The sequence below is a fragment of the Trichosurus vulpecula genome, chromosome 1 (genome assembly GCF_011100635.1).
Source record: "Trichosurus vulpecula isolate mTriVul1 chromosome 1, mTriVul1.pri, whole genome shotgun sequence".
Taxonomy (NCBI): Eukaryota; Metazoa; Chordata; class Mammalia; order Diprotodontia; family Phalangeridae; genus Trichosurus; species Trichosurus vulpecula.
This window is the reverse complement of record NC_050573.1, coordinates 148,487,503-148,501,615: the sequence shown is the minus strand read 5'-3', so window position 1 is coordinate 148,501,615 and position 14,113 is coordinate 148,487,503. Positions and strand designations below refer to the sequence as shown.

The window sequence follows — 14,113 nt, the reverse complement described above, 5'->3', positions numbered from 1 at the left end:
TTTCTCTGGTTGTCTATCCCCTATGCCTGGAACACTCTGATTCCTCTGTTCTGACTACTGACCACCCTGCCTTCCTTTAAGTTTCAACTTAAATCCTACCTTTCTACAGGAAACTTTTCCGGACCCTCCTTAATTTCATTGCTTTCCTTTTAAAATTTATTTCCTATTCATCCCATGTACAGCTTGCTTTGTATATACTGTTTGCATCTCCCCCATTAGATTGTAAGCTTCTTGAGGGCAGGGACTGTCTTTTGCCTCTTTTTGTATTCTCAGGGCTTCTGCATATAGCAGGAAATAATAAATGTTTACTGCTTGATTGGAAGATGTTGAGTAACTTGTCCCCAAAATATCTCATTTCTGAACATATTTAATTGCTAAGAAATTTGCCTTTACATTAAATTTTCCTTTACAGCTAATAAGTGCATGAGGTAGCATGTGAACTCAGGTTTTCCTGACTGTAAGTCTTGTGTTTTATCCACCGTGCCACTTGGCTGCCCACTGTTCTATGGAGAACCTAAGGAAGAAATCATGATGACCTACAGTGGTAATGGTAGCTTTAGAAGAAAGACTTAAATTCCCCCATTTCACAGTTTCCTACTATCTGAAAAATTACCTATTAAGGGTAGAAGTGAATTTGTGAAAAACAAACAAACAAAACAACCAAACCCCTTTGACCCAGCATATACTACTTCTAGGGCTATATCCCAAAGAGATCATAAAAATGGGAAAAGGCCCTACTACAAAAATATTTATAGCAGCTCTTTTTGTGGTGGCCAAGAACTGGAAATTGAGGGGATGCCCATCAATTGGGGAATGGCTGAACAAGCCATATATACTGCGCTATAAGAAATGATGAACAGGCAAACTCCAGAAAAACCTGGAAAGACTTATATGAACTGATGCTGAGTAAAGTAAGCAGAACCAGGAGAAAATTGTACACAGTGTGCAATGACTGACTTGACTTAGCCCTTCTCAGCAATGCAAGGACCTAAAACAATTCCAAAAGACTCATGATGGAAAATGCCATCCACATCCAGAGAAAGAGTCTGAATGCAGAGCAAAGCAGACTACTTTCTTTTTTTTGTTTCGTTTTGGTTTTTTTCTTTCTCATGGTTCCTCCCATTCATTCTAATTATTCTATACAACATGACTAATGTGAAAATATGTTTAATAGGAATGCATATGTAAAGCCTATATCAGATTGCATGCCATCTTGGGGAGGGTGGAGGTTAAGGAGGGAGAAAAAATTTAAAACTTATGGAAGTGAATGCTGAAAACTAAAAATAAATAAACTTATAAAAAATTAAAAAATAAAGTATAATTAACTACCTCTAAAAAGACCCCCTAAAACTACACTGATATCTAGTTGTAAGGTTGGAGAATAAGTCTGATGAATACTGAGGAGGGTCTATAGGAAATAAGAGTCAAGAGTGAAAGGATCTCCCTGCTCTTCCTGCTGGGAAGGGCTATTCCCCTTTACAGAACTGTACCATCTCCTAAAAATACAGGCTATATAATCAGTAATCAGGTTTTTAAAATGCTAATGGTAGAAATTTGGGCTTAAGAAAAAAAGGTACATTTACCCATCTTGTTGTCATTACTTCATAACAATTATGAATCAATTTTTTTTGTTTGAACTGGAACCAGCTGATGGTGGATTAACAGATGGTTCTTTAAAATTCTGTTTTTATTCCACAACCTTTAAGTTGCTGAAAATGTATCCACTTAAATATAATACTATAGTGGCAGCAAAACATGATCTACATGTTCTCTATTTAACACTAAACAATCTGGATACCAGAGCTGTTTGGAAATAATTCTATCAAAGACTGAAACATTACCCTAGTGCTATAATAAACAAATTTGCCTTTTACATTTTTACTTTCAAAATGTATCTTCATAGATATAACCTAAACAGATCTTTTTTTTTTAAAAAGGATAGTCAATTAAAAGCAACTAATTCAATCAGTCCACAATAAATTTTATCAACTATCTTTATAATACCTAACAATTTGGTAGAATTAGTAATTAGACTTATTTATTATCTCATTATACCCAGGGCAGAACTATTTGTCTTTTTGTAGAACAAAGAAAAATGAGTTTTTCACAATGCTTTTAATGTGGAACAGTTCACAGCAAAACTCAAAGGCAAATGTTAAAGATTAAGAAAATATACAATTTTTAGGTAGAATCTCATGATGATAAATGCCTCCCACCCCGGACATCTGTTCAGCAGGTGCCAAAGAAATCCTGGATGTGTTTTGTGCTTGGGGATCTGCTTTAACTGCTACAAAAGACAATGAAGTGTTCCCTTTCATTTTTCATTCTTGAAAGCTACCTTCCTCCAGGCAAGGGCTCATTCTTTTCATACCCTGAAAGAAGGCGGAGAAAACCCTAGGTTTTCCTTTTTAGCAAGTTTCACCAGCACATAGATATAGGCCCACTTCTGTCCATTTGCAAAGGTAATCTCTTCCAACCCTCTCCTATCGTCCATAAAAAAGATTGATATATATGAACTTGTATTACTCCATACTTCTATGAGTCACACATTTTGGATTGTATATCTCCATTTTATATACTATGAAATGAAAAAATCCTTGTTTTCTCTTCTCATTGTCAGGGATTGCCCAAAGTAGGAATTTTTACTTCTGCACTGGGTAGACACCACTGTAATTGTTGCCTTTTCTGATGATTTTTTTCCCACTCTGATTAAATAATTTATAGCATTAAGACCGAAATGCACTCTGAACTATAATATTATAAGGAATAAGAGGTATCAATCTCTGCTCTTCAGAATACTATAATGCAACAAAGTCTTCTCATTCTAAGCACTATTTGCTTACCGGCCTTCAGGACAACACTCATCCTTCTCGGTGACTTAGCAGTAGGCTTACAATTCTCCCTATCTCCTGCTATCCTCAGCAACTTCAACAGAGACACTGATTACCTTTCCAATACCCTGGATTAACAATTTCTCTACATCCTCAATTCCAACGAATCTTCTACTTTAGTTCAGGCAACCCTAGTGATTACTAGGTAAATACTTTTTCTCCAACATCTAACACTCTGAAATTCCCTATGATTCTCTTTTTATCTTTCCACTTCTTTTCCCTTGGTCCTATTCAACTTTTTTTTCCAATCTTAAAGTGAAATATAGTCCTTAAATATTCCCCTCCTCTCACTCTCTAGTCCCCAGCTGCCTTCATTTGTTTTCCTAACCAATTTTGGCAGTCAACTACTTTAGTGATATTTTTGCTGGAGTCCTTCAATTTTTCAACTTCCTACCATATTCAACATGGCAATCCACAACGGTAAGTAATTAATGATTTTTTTCCTACTCTTGCTTTAAGAAGATCAACCAGAAGATGTACTGAAGAGATAAGGTACTAAGGGTAGAAGACCAGATAAAAAGGGTAGTGAAGGAGTACAAGCATGAGATGCTAAAAAGTTGAATGATCTTGATTGTCACAGGACACAGAAAATGATGGAAAGTTGCCTGTGCATATTTGTTACAAAGAATGTGCTTTTCTTTTCTCTTTTTCCCCCAATAGGGTGGAAAGTGGGAGAGAAAAAAAATGATTTGTTAATTTTTTTTAAATGGGAGGGTGCTACTGATATGGAATTTTTGCATATACTTTCAAAAGAGGTCACTATACTGTTAGCTTTATCTGTTTTATTTTTTTAAAAAGGCCTCTCTAGGAGTGGGTAATTTGTAAATGTTTGCAACAGAAACAAAACATAACAATACAACTTAAAAAATTAGTAAAAGAATCAACAAGATATGTAGAATGATTTGATATGAAGGGAAAAGTATAGGGGTCAGTGATAATTTCAAAGTTTAATGCCTGGGTATCTAGAGATATAACAGCTACACAATAATAGAAATTGGAAAATCAGCAAGAAAATCAGTTTTCTTAGAAGTTGGTGAGTTTAGCTGACATATGTTTGGTTTGAGGTGAAAATTTCCATTTAAGTAGAAATTTTCAACAGCAAGAGCAAAAGGAATGAGCAAAGGAGAGAGAAGAGGAATAATGAAAGATAAAGGACAGTCATAATAGTACACTTTAAGAACCACCAGTATTAAGTATTCTTTCTTATCATAATAAAAACAATCTCAATCCTATTTATCCATGAATAATTCTATGGTGTTTAATAAATGCTTTTCAAATTGATTTGTAGTTCTTCACAACTTTTCAAAAATCATGGACAATGGCTTAGCAATGGTATCTGCTAATTTCTTTTAGCAGTAAATAGACAGAAGTCCATTTAAGCCAGATGCACTGAACTCATGGAAGGTAAGCTTGGTGCCTGCTTTAGGTTTCCTTATTTGCCATTCTTTGCAAGACACTGACACTAAGCCCCAGGGTGGCAACTTCTCTCCTTCCCTTTTCAACCTCTTTTCTGGTGTTTCTTCTCCCATTAGAATGTAAACTCCTTGAGGCCAGAGACTCTCTTTCTTTTTGTGTGATTTTGCAGCTTAACAAGGGGGTATAGCACTTAAATATTTGGTGATATGACCAGGGATATCAACAGCTACTAGCCATTTTCATTCTGCCCTTTTCTTTCCAAGAACATTTGCCTTAGCAGAAAAAAAGGAACAATTTAAGAATAAAGACATTCCATAGTACCTTCTCATCAAATATCTTTGTTCCCTCCACACAAGAAAGTAGCCTTCGTTTCTTCAATCTACCTCTTTTCACCTCATTTGTTATCCTTAGATTTCCTCACCAATTTCAGCTCCTCAGCATTAGCACTCCTGATACTATTCTTAGAGGCTCATGCCACATTTTTATATCCCTCCTTTAATACCTACTTGTGTGTCCATCTTCTACAACTCCCTTCGCATATCTAAGTTAGTTGGTGAGCTCCCTATGCATTCACACAAATTTCTTTAGATAACTCTCCTTTTTGTTACTTACTGGAATTGTTTCTTTTTGTGGTTTCAGAATTTAAGCTTTAAAATCATCTTTTCCCTCCTTGGCCAACATACCCAATAGGATATTAGTCCTTGTGATCACACCAATCCTGTTTTCTGAACTTTGCGAAATTGTCTCTCCTCAAAACAAGAATGCAAGTTAGACTATTTCCTCTTCTTGACTTTCAAAATGCTAAGATCATTTTTGAAGCCAGCAATTGTTACTTTTTGTTGATGAGAATCAGATGTGGAGTATTATTTCTTTTTGTTGATTTCTCTACCTTTTGAAGGAGGAAATTAACATGAAGACAAATTAACAAATTATTACACACTTGTCTTTTAGCAGAAAGAATATGTTTTGGATAATTGAAATTTTTCATAGAACTAGGCATGTGAGTGCCTCCTGGGTTACCTTGGGAAAGCAGAACTGTACAGAGATATCCTCAGACTCAGATAGACCTGGATTCAAATTTCACCTCTGATATATAGTGGCTATGTGACTCCAGGTGAATTCCTAGGCCTCTCAGTGCTCTTCTATCAGTTCCATTCTCTGAGACTACAAATACAGAATAGGTGCCAATCTGCACTGGTAGGTAATCTCCCTACAATGACAAAATTGCAGGTCTGATCCAATTTAAAAAACCAAAATGCAGCCAAACTTTGAAAAACTGAAAAATAACAGTTCCAATGAACTGAGATAAAGTAGGGGACTAAGAAGGGAAAACCTTGCATACACTGCCAAAGTCAATGAGTTAGTTGTTTTTCCTTGTTACTAAAGTAGGTTCAATCTTGTGGACAGAATAGAGGAGAGAGAACCAGAAAGGACTTCGACATAAAAACAAAATAAAACATTTTTAAAAAATGAAGTTATGATTTGATTGAGTGTATTAAACATTTAGATATTTAACTCGAGAAACTACAGAATCTTAGAACTGAAAGGAAACTCAGAGGTCATCCGTACCAGGACAGATATCTACTCAGTGATGGGGAACCTACTATAGCCAGAGGCAGCTTCTGAAAATCTCTGATTGCTAAGAAATCTTCCTTTACATTGAGCCACCATCTGTCTCTCTCTGAAAGGTCCATTCATTGTCATTCCCTGCACTTCTGATTGGTTTCAGTGCATCAAGTTTCTCCCCACTCCATTCCATGCTCCACTCAGCTGTCAAAGTGATCTTCCTAAAACTCAGGTTTGACCACATCAGAAACTCCACTGGTGCCCTATTGTCTCCAGGATCAAATCAAAATTCTCTGTTTGCATTTAAAGCCTTTCATAATCTGGCCCCTTCCTACTCTTCCTACTTTACTCTCTTCCACATATTCTGCAATCCAGGGATGCTGGCCTCCTTGTTATTCTTTGCAAAAAACATTGCACCTCCTAACTACATGCAAGTTTATTGACTGAATCCCATGCTTGCCACTGTCTCCTTTCTCATTTCCTCTTCCTGGCTTCCCTGACTTCTTTCAAGTCTCAGCTAAAATCCCACCTTTTACAAGAAGTTTTTCCCAGTCCTTCTTCATGAAGCTAGTACTTTCCCTCTGAAATTATCTCCAAATTATTCTGTATATATCTTCTTTATATAGTTTGTCCTTCATTCAGTCTGACAAGATTGCGAACTCCTTGAAGTCAATGATTGCTTTTTCCTTTCTTTGCACCTCTGGTTCTTAGTAGAGGGCCTGGATATAATAAACACTAAGTGAATGTTTGTTGACATGTCCTTTAGGTACCGGAAAGACAAATTTAATCCCTAAGTCTTTTGTTCTCCAGGCAAAGCATCTCTTCTATGGAGCTCCTTCAATTGATTTTTGCATGGTGCAGTTTTCTGTCTTTTCACTATCCTGGTTGTCCTCCTCTGGACCTGCTTTAGTTTGTCAATATCCTTCCTAAAATGTGGCATTTCATACTTAATAGGTAGTCTGACAAGCATACAATAGAGGTCTATTATTTCCCTCTTTCTGGACACTAGGCCTCTCTTAATGTAGTCTAAATTTACTGCCTTAACTTTGACAGCTGCCTAACTGTTGACTCATTAAATTTAGAGATCACTAGGTGCCTCAGGTCTTTTTCAGACTATTGTTTAGATTTTTATGCAGGACTGTAAATATATGCAAGTTTGTGCTCATATACTAATTCCACTTTTATGTATATAAAATAATTTTTAAGTGTGCCTATCTGCAAATGGCTAGACTTAGTGTTGCAAAAGTAGAAAGCCTTTTCGGGACACTGATAAGAATGAGAAGTGTTAGTTCTGAGGGGATAAACTGAAGAAACAAGTGGTTATTCAAGTGAGAATTATTGCCATCTTTCAAACTCATCAAGGCAAACTTTTTAAAATTTATCTTTCAAGGGCCTTCTGATGGGTGTGAGATCTTGATTAGTGAACAAATAAAAAGCATTTATCAATGTTTACTATCTTTTTTCTCAGTCAGAAATAATGCTTACATTTTTAAATGCCCCTGATTAAAGTTGACACTGCATTGAGCTTGATTACGCATAGAGAATTATGTGAATTTGAACAAAATTCACATGAATACACCCAGACATCACTCTCACTGCAAATGGAGTTCTCATATTATATTTTATTTATATATCTCTATTTTGTATCTATTCCTAAATATATATGTACATATATACACACATATATATCATATTTAGATATATGAACTGTTTATACAAAGATTTGTGTGTCTATATAGACATTTGTGAATGAATGTAAAAAGAAAAAGGAAGGAAAGTTACTAACGAAAATAAAGTGTACTTACGAAATCGAAGTCTCCATCTTGAGGAACTTTCCAGTTATCAGGAAAAACATTTTTTGACATTGGGAATGGCTCATGTATGTTCAGATTACAGTTTTCATGACTCTTATTTTTGAAATCTTGTTTATCGAAATAATCCATAAAAGATGGTCGTTGCACTTGTGATGAAGTTGAATTTCCTTAGTTAAAAAGAAAATAGGCAAGGTTTAAGTATTGGAATTAAAATAATATCTCATATTCATATTGTATTTTTTGCTTTATAAAACATTTTCTCATAAAATCACTGTAAAATAGGTAGTTCAAGTATTATTATTCCTACTCTGCTGTTAATAAAAGTGAAGCTGAGATAAATGATTATTGTAGGATCATCTAGTATTCTAGCTTGCAAGTGGCAGAACCAATATTTGACTCTAAGATCTCTTGACTACGCAGAAATATGAATTCTTAAATTATGGAATAAGTTTGAATTGTCCAAAAATAAATTAATAGCCACTCTATTCAATCTAATAGAGAAAAAAACCCACCTAACTAAAATTCAATTAGCATTATAGAGAAGAGTTTTAAAACTACATGATACTTTAAACTGTGAAAATATTTCAGAGGGTAAGAAGTACTCATTTTTTAACTACATTTTTTTAAAATTAGAAAACTGTTTTGAATACTTTGGAAATGAGTCAACACAAAATTGAAAGCATTAAAAACTGTTGTAAATTACCTGTAAATCCCAGGCAATTTTACCAAGCATGTTAGTTTCAAAATGTCACATAGAACCAGAATCTCCTAAAAGTTCTGAATGTGTGCAAAGTCTTGAGTTCAATTTCACTTAGTTATATGGAAGAGACAATGATAAGCACAGAGAGAACAAAGAATTTTTAATTTAATCAAACTCTTTGGAGGAGAAAAAATATGTAATCATAATGGCAATAAAATAATTTAAAATCTAATTTAAAAGATGAATCAAGAGCATAATTTTTTGTCTATCAACGCCAAGACAAAAGTTAGTCAATACAACACCCTGAATTATCAAAAATAGAACCCAATATGTTAGTTAATAGGAAATCATAACCATCAACTCTACATAGTGCACAGCCACAAAGGGCATACTGCTGACAATCTATCTGAATGGCAGGGCAGCTGAACAGCAGAAATAGTCTTCGAGGCACATGAATAATCTTCATTGTAGATAATCTGTGCATAGCTAGTCAAAAGATAGCACATGCTGCTCTCTCTAACAAGGAAGCCAAGGACTAAGCTAAGAAGTAGAGAAGCAAAGAAAGGAAAAATTAGTCCCTAACCTTAAGGATCTCACAATCTAATGAAGAGGGGAAGGAAGGGAGATAATATGCAAAAAACTAAGTACAGACAGATTACAAACAGAATAAATTGGACATAATCTCAGAGGGAAAGCATTAGCTTCATGAAGGAGGACTGTGAAAAACTTCTTGCAAAAGGTAGGATTTTAGCTGAGACTTGAAGGAAGTCAAGGAAGCCAGGTGGAGGAAGTGAGGAGGGAAAGAATGCCAGGCATGGGAGACACAGTCAATAAACATGCACATAGTCAGGAGATGCAGTGTTTTTTGCAAAGAACAGCAAGGAGGCAGATGTCATTGGATTACAGAATATGTGGAAGAGAGTAAGGTAGAAGGAGGCTGGATGGGTAGGAAGGGGCCAGATTATGAAGTGCTTTAAATGCAAACAGGATTTTAGATTTGATCCTGGAGACAACTGGGTATCAGTGGAGTTTCTGATATGGTCAGATCTAAGTTTTAGGAAGATGGCTTTGACAGCTGAGTAGAAGATGCAATGGAGTGGGGAGAAACTTGATGGAGGGAGATAAGGCTTAGGTGTGAAGTAAAGAAGACCTGTACCTTGGTAGCGTCAGTGAGAAAAGAGGAGACTTAAAAGAGATGTTGTGAAAGCAGAATTGAAATGGCAACAGATTGGATATGTGGCGGCAAGAAAAAGTCTCTAGTTAAGAATGACACCTAAGTTTTAAGCCTTGGTGACTGGGAGGATGGTGGTACCTCAACCATGATAGAGAAGCCAGGAAGAGGGGAAGACTTGGGTGGGGCAAAGGAATGGAAGTTGATAATTAAGTCAGTTTGGGACATTTTGAGTTTCAGATGTCTATAGCACATCCAGTTGGAGATGCCCAATGGGTAGTTAGAGAGTGTGACTAGAGGTCAGAAAGAATTTGGAGCTGGATAACTAGATCTGAGAATCATTTACATAGACGTAATAAATGAATCCACGTCACGTGATGAGATTACCAAGTAAAACAGTATAAAGGGAGAAGAGAAAGCCCAGAATAGAGCTTTGGGGAAACTCACAGTTAGTGGGCATGACCTGAATGAAGATTCAGCAAAGAACACAGAGAAGAAGCAGACTGGGAGGAGACCAGGAGAGAGCAGTGTCAAGAAAATCTAAAGACAAAAATAATACCAAGAAGACAGTGATAAGTATCAAAAACCATAGAGAGGTTAAAAAAAAGATGAGGATTAAGAAAAGGCCATTATATTTGGCAATTAAGAAATCACTGGTAACTGGAGAGAGCAGTTTCAGTTGAACGATGAGGTCATCAGCCACACTGCAGAGATTTAAGGAGTCCTTAATCTTAGTGCCTTCCCTCTGAGACTATTTATCCCCAGTTTATCATCCATGTATTTTATCTGCACATAGTTGCTTGTATTTCTTCCTCTATTCAACTGTGAACAGGGCTTCCCCAACCACCACACACACTTAGCACAGTGCCGGGCATGTAGTGGTCATTTAATAAATGCTAGTTGATTGATGGATAGATTAGGAAAGACACCAATTGTAGATGGCCTTCTTAAAAAGGTTAAAGAGGGGGAAGAAAGACATAGGATGATAGCTGGCAGGGACAGATGGATCAAATAAGAGATTTTTTTTTAATTTTAAGAGTGGGGAGGACATGGATATATTTGTAGGCAGCAGGGAAGCAGCTGACAAGAAGAGACTGAAGATAAGTGAGAGGAGAGATGATAGAAGGGGTAATCTTCCAGGGAAAAACCAGATGGAATGCAATCATGAGCTTATAAAGGGGTTTACCTTGGCAAGAAGGGCTATCTCTTCATGTGAGATAAGGATGAAGGGAGAGATAGCAGGGGAAGACTTCTGAGTGATATTGGACATGGAAGAGGAGAGAATAAATTAATCATTTTTTTTCAGCAAAATATAACGTAAAGTCTTCAACTGAGTGAGAGAGGGAAACCTGAGGAAGTTTGAAGGTGATGAAAAAGTTTAGAAAAGTCATTGTGTGAGTTGGACAGTGAATCTATTAGGGTTAGGTATAAACAGATTGCTTTGCCACAGTGAGGGCCCTACTGAGACTATATCAACATAAATATTTAGTAGATGCAGTCAGCAGGTTTTGATTTTCTTCAACTTCTTTCAGTAATACTCTCCAGACTCCTTCAGCAAAAGCAAAATTCAAGTGCCATTTTATCATTTGCAATTTACATTTTAATACAAGTTTCATCTTCATGTGGAAATGACCTTGATTTTTCAAAAGGCTATGCTAGTGCAACAAGACCTCACCATTTCTAACAAGTTAGAAAGGCTGAAAAAAGTATGGACCCAGACCAGGAGCCGGGTGGAACAGGCCCTAGCACCATGAATCAGTGAGCTGTGGTAGTTACCAGACTTCTCAACCTACAAACACCAAAGACAACAGAGAAGGTTAGTGGGAAAAGCTGCGGGGACAGAATGAAAGGAGTTCATGGTTCGGCCCCGAGGGCAGCAGAGGTGGTGGTGCAGCTCTGAGGACAGAACTACAGCTGCAGTTGCTTCCAGCCCCAGGCCCACTTAGTGGGAGGAATTAAGTGGTGGATCAGAGCAGGAGTGCAGAGCCTGCTTAAGATCTGAGTCATGCTCTGGGTTGGTGGTTCTTGGGGGAGGAGTAGCGCTGCTGTGGCAGAACTTGCTGTGTAGAAATAGCTCTGAAAACAACAGCACAGCCCCTCAAGCTAGGAACAAAGTACTCTCTACTCTACAAGCAGTCATACCCCGACGAAAAACTCAAGGGTCAAGTAGTTGGCTGGGAACATGGCTAGGCAGCGAAAATGGACTCAGATTCAGACTCAGATTTTGCAATCTTTCTTTGGTGACAAAGGAGACCAAAACAAACAGACAGAAGAAGTCAACAAAGTCAAAGAGCCTACATCAAAAGCCTCCAAGAAAAACATGAATTGGTCTCAGGCCACAGAAGAGCTCAAAAAGGATTTGGAAAAGCAAGTTAGAGAAGTAGAGGAAAAACTGGGATGAGAAATGAGAGTGATGTGAGAAAACCATGAAAAACAAGTCAATGACTAGCTAAGGGAGACCCAAAAAAATATTGAAGAAAATAACACCTTAAAAAATAGACTAACTCAAATGGCAAAAGAGCTCCAGAAAGCCAATGAGGAGAAGAATGCCTTGAAAGGAAGAATTAGCCAAATGGAAAAGGAGGTCCAAAAGAATATTGAAGAAAATACTACCTTAAAAATTAGACTGGAGCAAGTGGAAGCTAGTGACTTTATGAAAAATCAAGATATTACAAAACAGAAACAAAGGAATGAAAAAATGGAAGATAATGTGAAATATCTCATTGGAAAAACCACTGACCTGAAGAATAGAGCCAGGAGAGATAAAATTTAAAAAGTACTGGACTACCTGAAAGCCATGATCAAGAAAAGAGCCTAGATATCATCTTTCAAGAAATTATCAAGGAGAACTGCCCTGATATTCTAGAGTCAGAGGGTAAAATAGAAATTGAAAGAATCCACAGATCGCCTCCTCAAAAAGATCCCAAAAAGAAAATTCCTAGGAATATTGTTGCCAAACTCCAGAGCTCCCAGATCAAGGAGAAAATACTGCAAGCAGCCAGAAGGAAACAATTTGAGTATTGTGGAAACACAATCAGAATAACACAAGATCTGGCAACTTCTACATTAAGGGATCGAAGGGCTTGGAATATGATATTCCAGAGGTCAATGGAGCTAGGATTAAGGCCAAGAATCACCTACCCAGCAAAACTGAGTATCATGCTCCAAGACAAAATAAGAATCAAGAGAAGCATGAAAAGGTAAAAAAAAACAAAAACAAAAACAAAAACAAAAAACGAACGAGCGAGAAAGAATGAGAAGTAGAATCATACAAGATGTTTATCTATTTCAAACAGGGTGTTCCAAAGGTCTTAGCGCTGTTTTAATCTATAAAGCTTAAAGGCTTCTAAAACATGCAGTATATATATGGGACACCGGCAAAAGATGTACGGAAAGTTGGAGGTACTAACTGCTGGAATCAGGAAAGGACTCATATAACAAGCGGTGCTTACATTGAGCTCTGAAGGAAATAAAGTTTTGATTTTAAAAGGCAGAGGTAAGAAGGGAACAAATTATAGGGATGACAGGGAGCCCACGAAATATCACTGAAATGGGAGGATAGTGTGTCATCCATGCATGAGGAAGAGCAAGAAAGTAAGAATGGTGGAAAAGCACATAGAAAATGCTAATAAATAATTCTGAAGGGGTCAACAAACAATATTTAACTATTAATATTTTTACATGAATAATAATTGTACATAGGTGTTTGAATGTTATCTCTCCCATTAGACTGTGAGCTCCTCCAGGGCAGGGATTGACTGTCTTTTGACTTTCTTTATATCCCAGGGCTCAGAACAGAGAGCCTGGTGTAGGTACTTAACAAATGTTTATGACTGACAGAGTAATCAATGAGATGAATACTGGAGAAATTGAAACCTATTGATATTGACAACATTACTAGAAATTAACCATAAAATATGCAGAAACTGCAACCAAACAAAAGTATAATCCATAAATTTTTCTTGGAGAGGCAGATAAAGAATTTGCAATATTGAAGTAATGTCACCTTGGGCTGTGTTAGTAATAACATCATCATCATTGCTAGAATTAAATGAGGGAAATAGAGACATCTAGCATGAAGAAGAGAAGACTTCAGGTGGGGATAAGAGACTTATTTCTGAGTATTTAAGAAGAGCATTTAAAAGACTTGGGGAAAGGGTTTACACTTAATTGGCCTTAGTTCTGTCTTAATGAACAGAACTAAAAGAAATGGGTACATTGATGCATGGTTAGTGGACCTATGACTAGGTACAAGCATTCTGGAAAGCAACTTGGAATCAAATATAAAAAGTTACTAAACAGTGCATGCCCTTTGAAATGAAGAAAAGATGAGGTACTTCTTCATTTCTCCATGATCTTTCAAATATTATTGACACTGCAGCAATCACATCCACTAATTCATTCATTCATTCACTCTTTCAACATTATTTATTGAAATCCTGCTATGGACCAGGTACTATGCCAAGTGTTGGGGATAGAAAGACTAAAAAGAAACAATACCTGTCTTAAAGGTGTTTACATTTTATTTGAAAGAAAGAACATGAATGAAGACAAA

At 36.6% G+C, this 14,113-nt stretch overlaps 1 protein-coding gene across 1 annotated transcript in view; it reads right to left on the bottom strand.

Annotated features, from left to right (window-relative positions):
- The window catches only part of STK3 (serine/threonine kinase 3), a 492,549-nt gene that overhangs the window by 89,733 nt on the left and 388,703 nt on the right, over positions 1-14,113 (bottom strand). Inside the window, exon 10 of the mRNA XM_036757214.1 lies at positions 7,679-7,854. Within this exon, the coding sequence (XP_036613109.1) occupies positions 7,679-7,854 (176 nt within the window). The remainder of the gene's footprint in view (positions 1-7,678; positions 7,855-14,113) is intronic.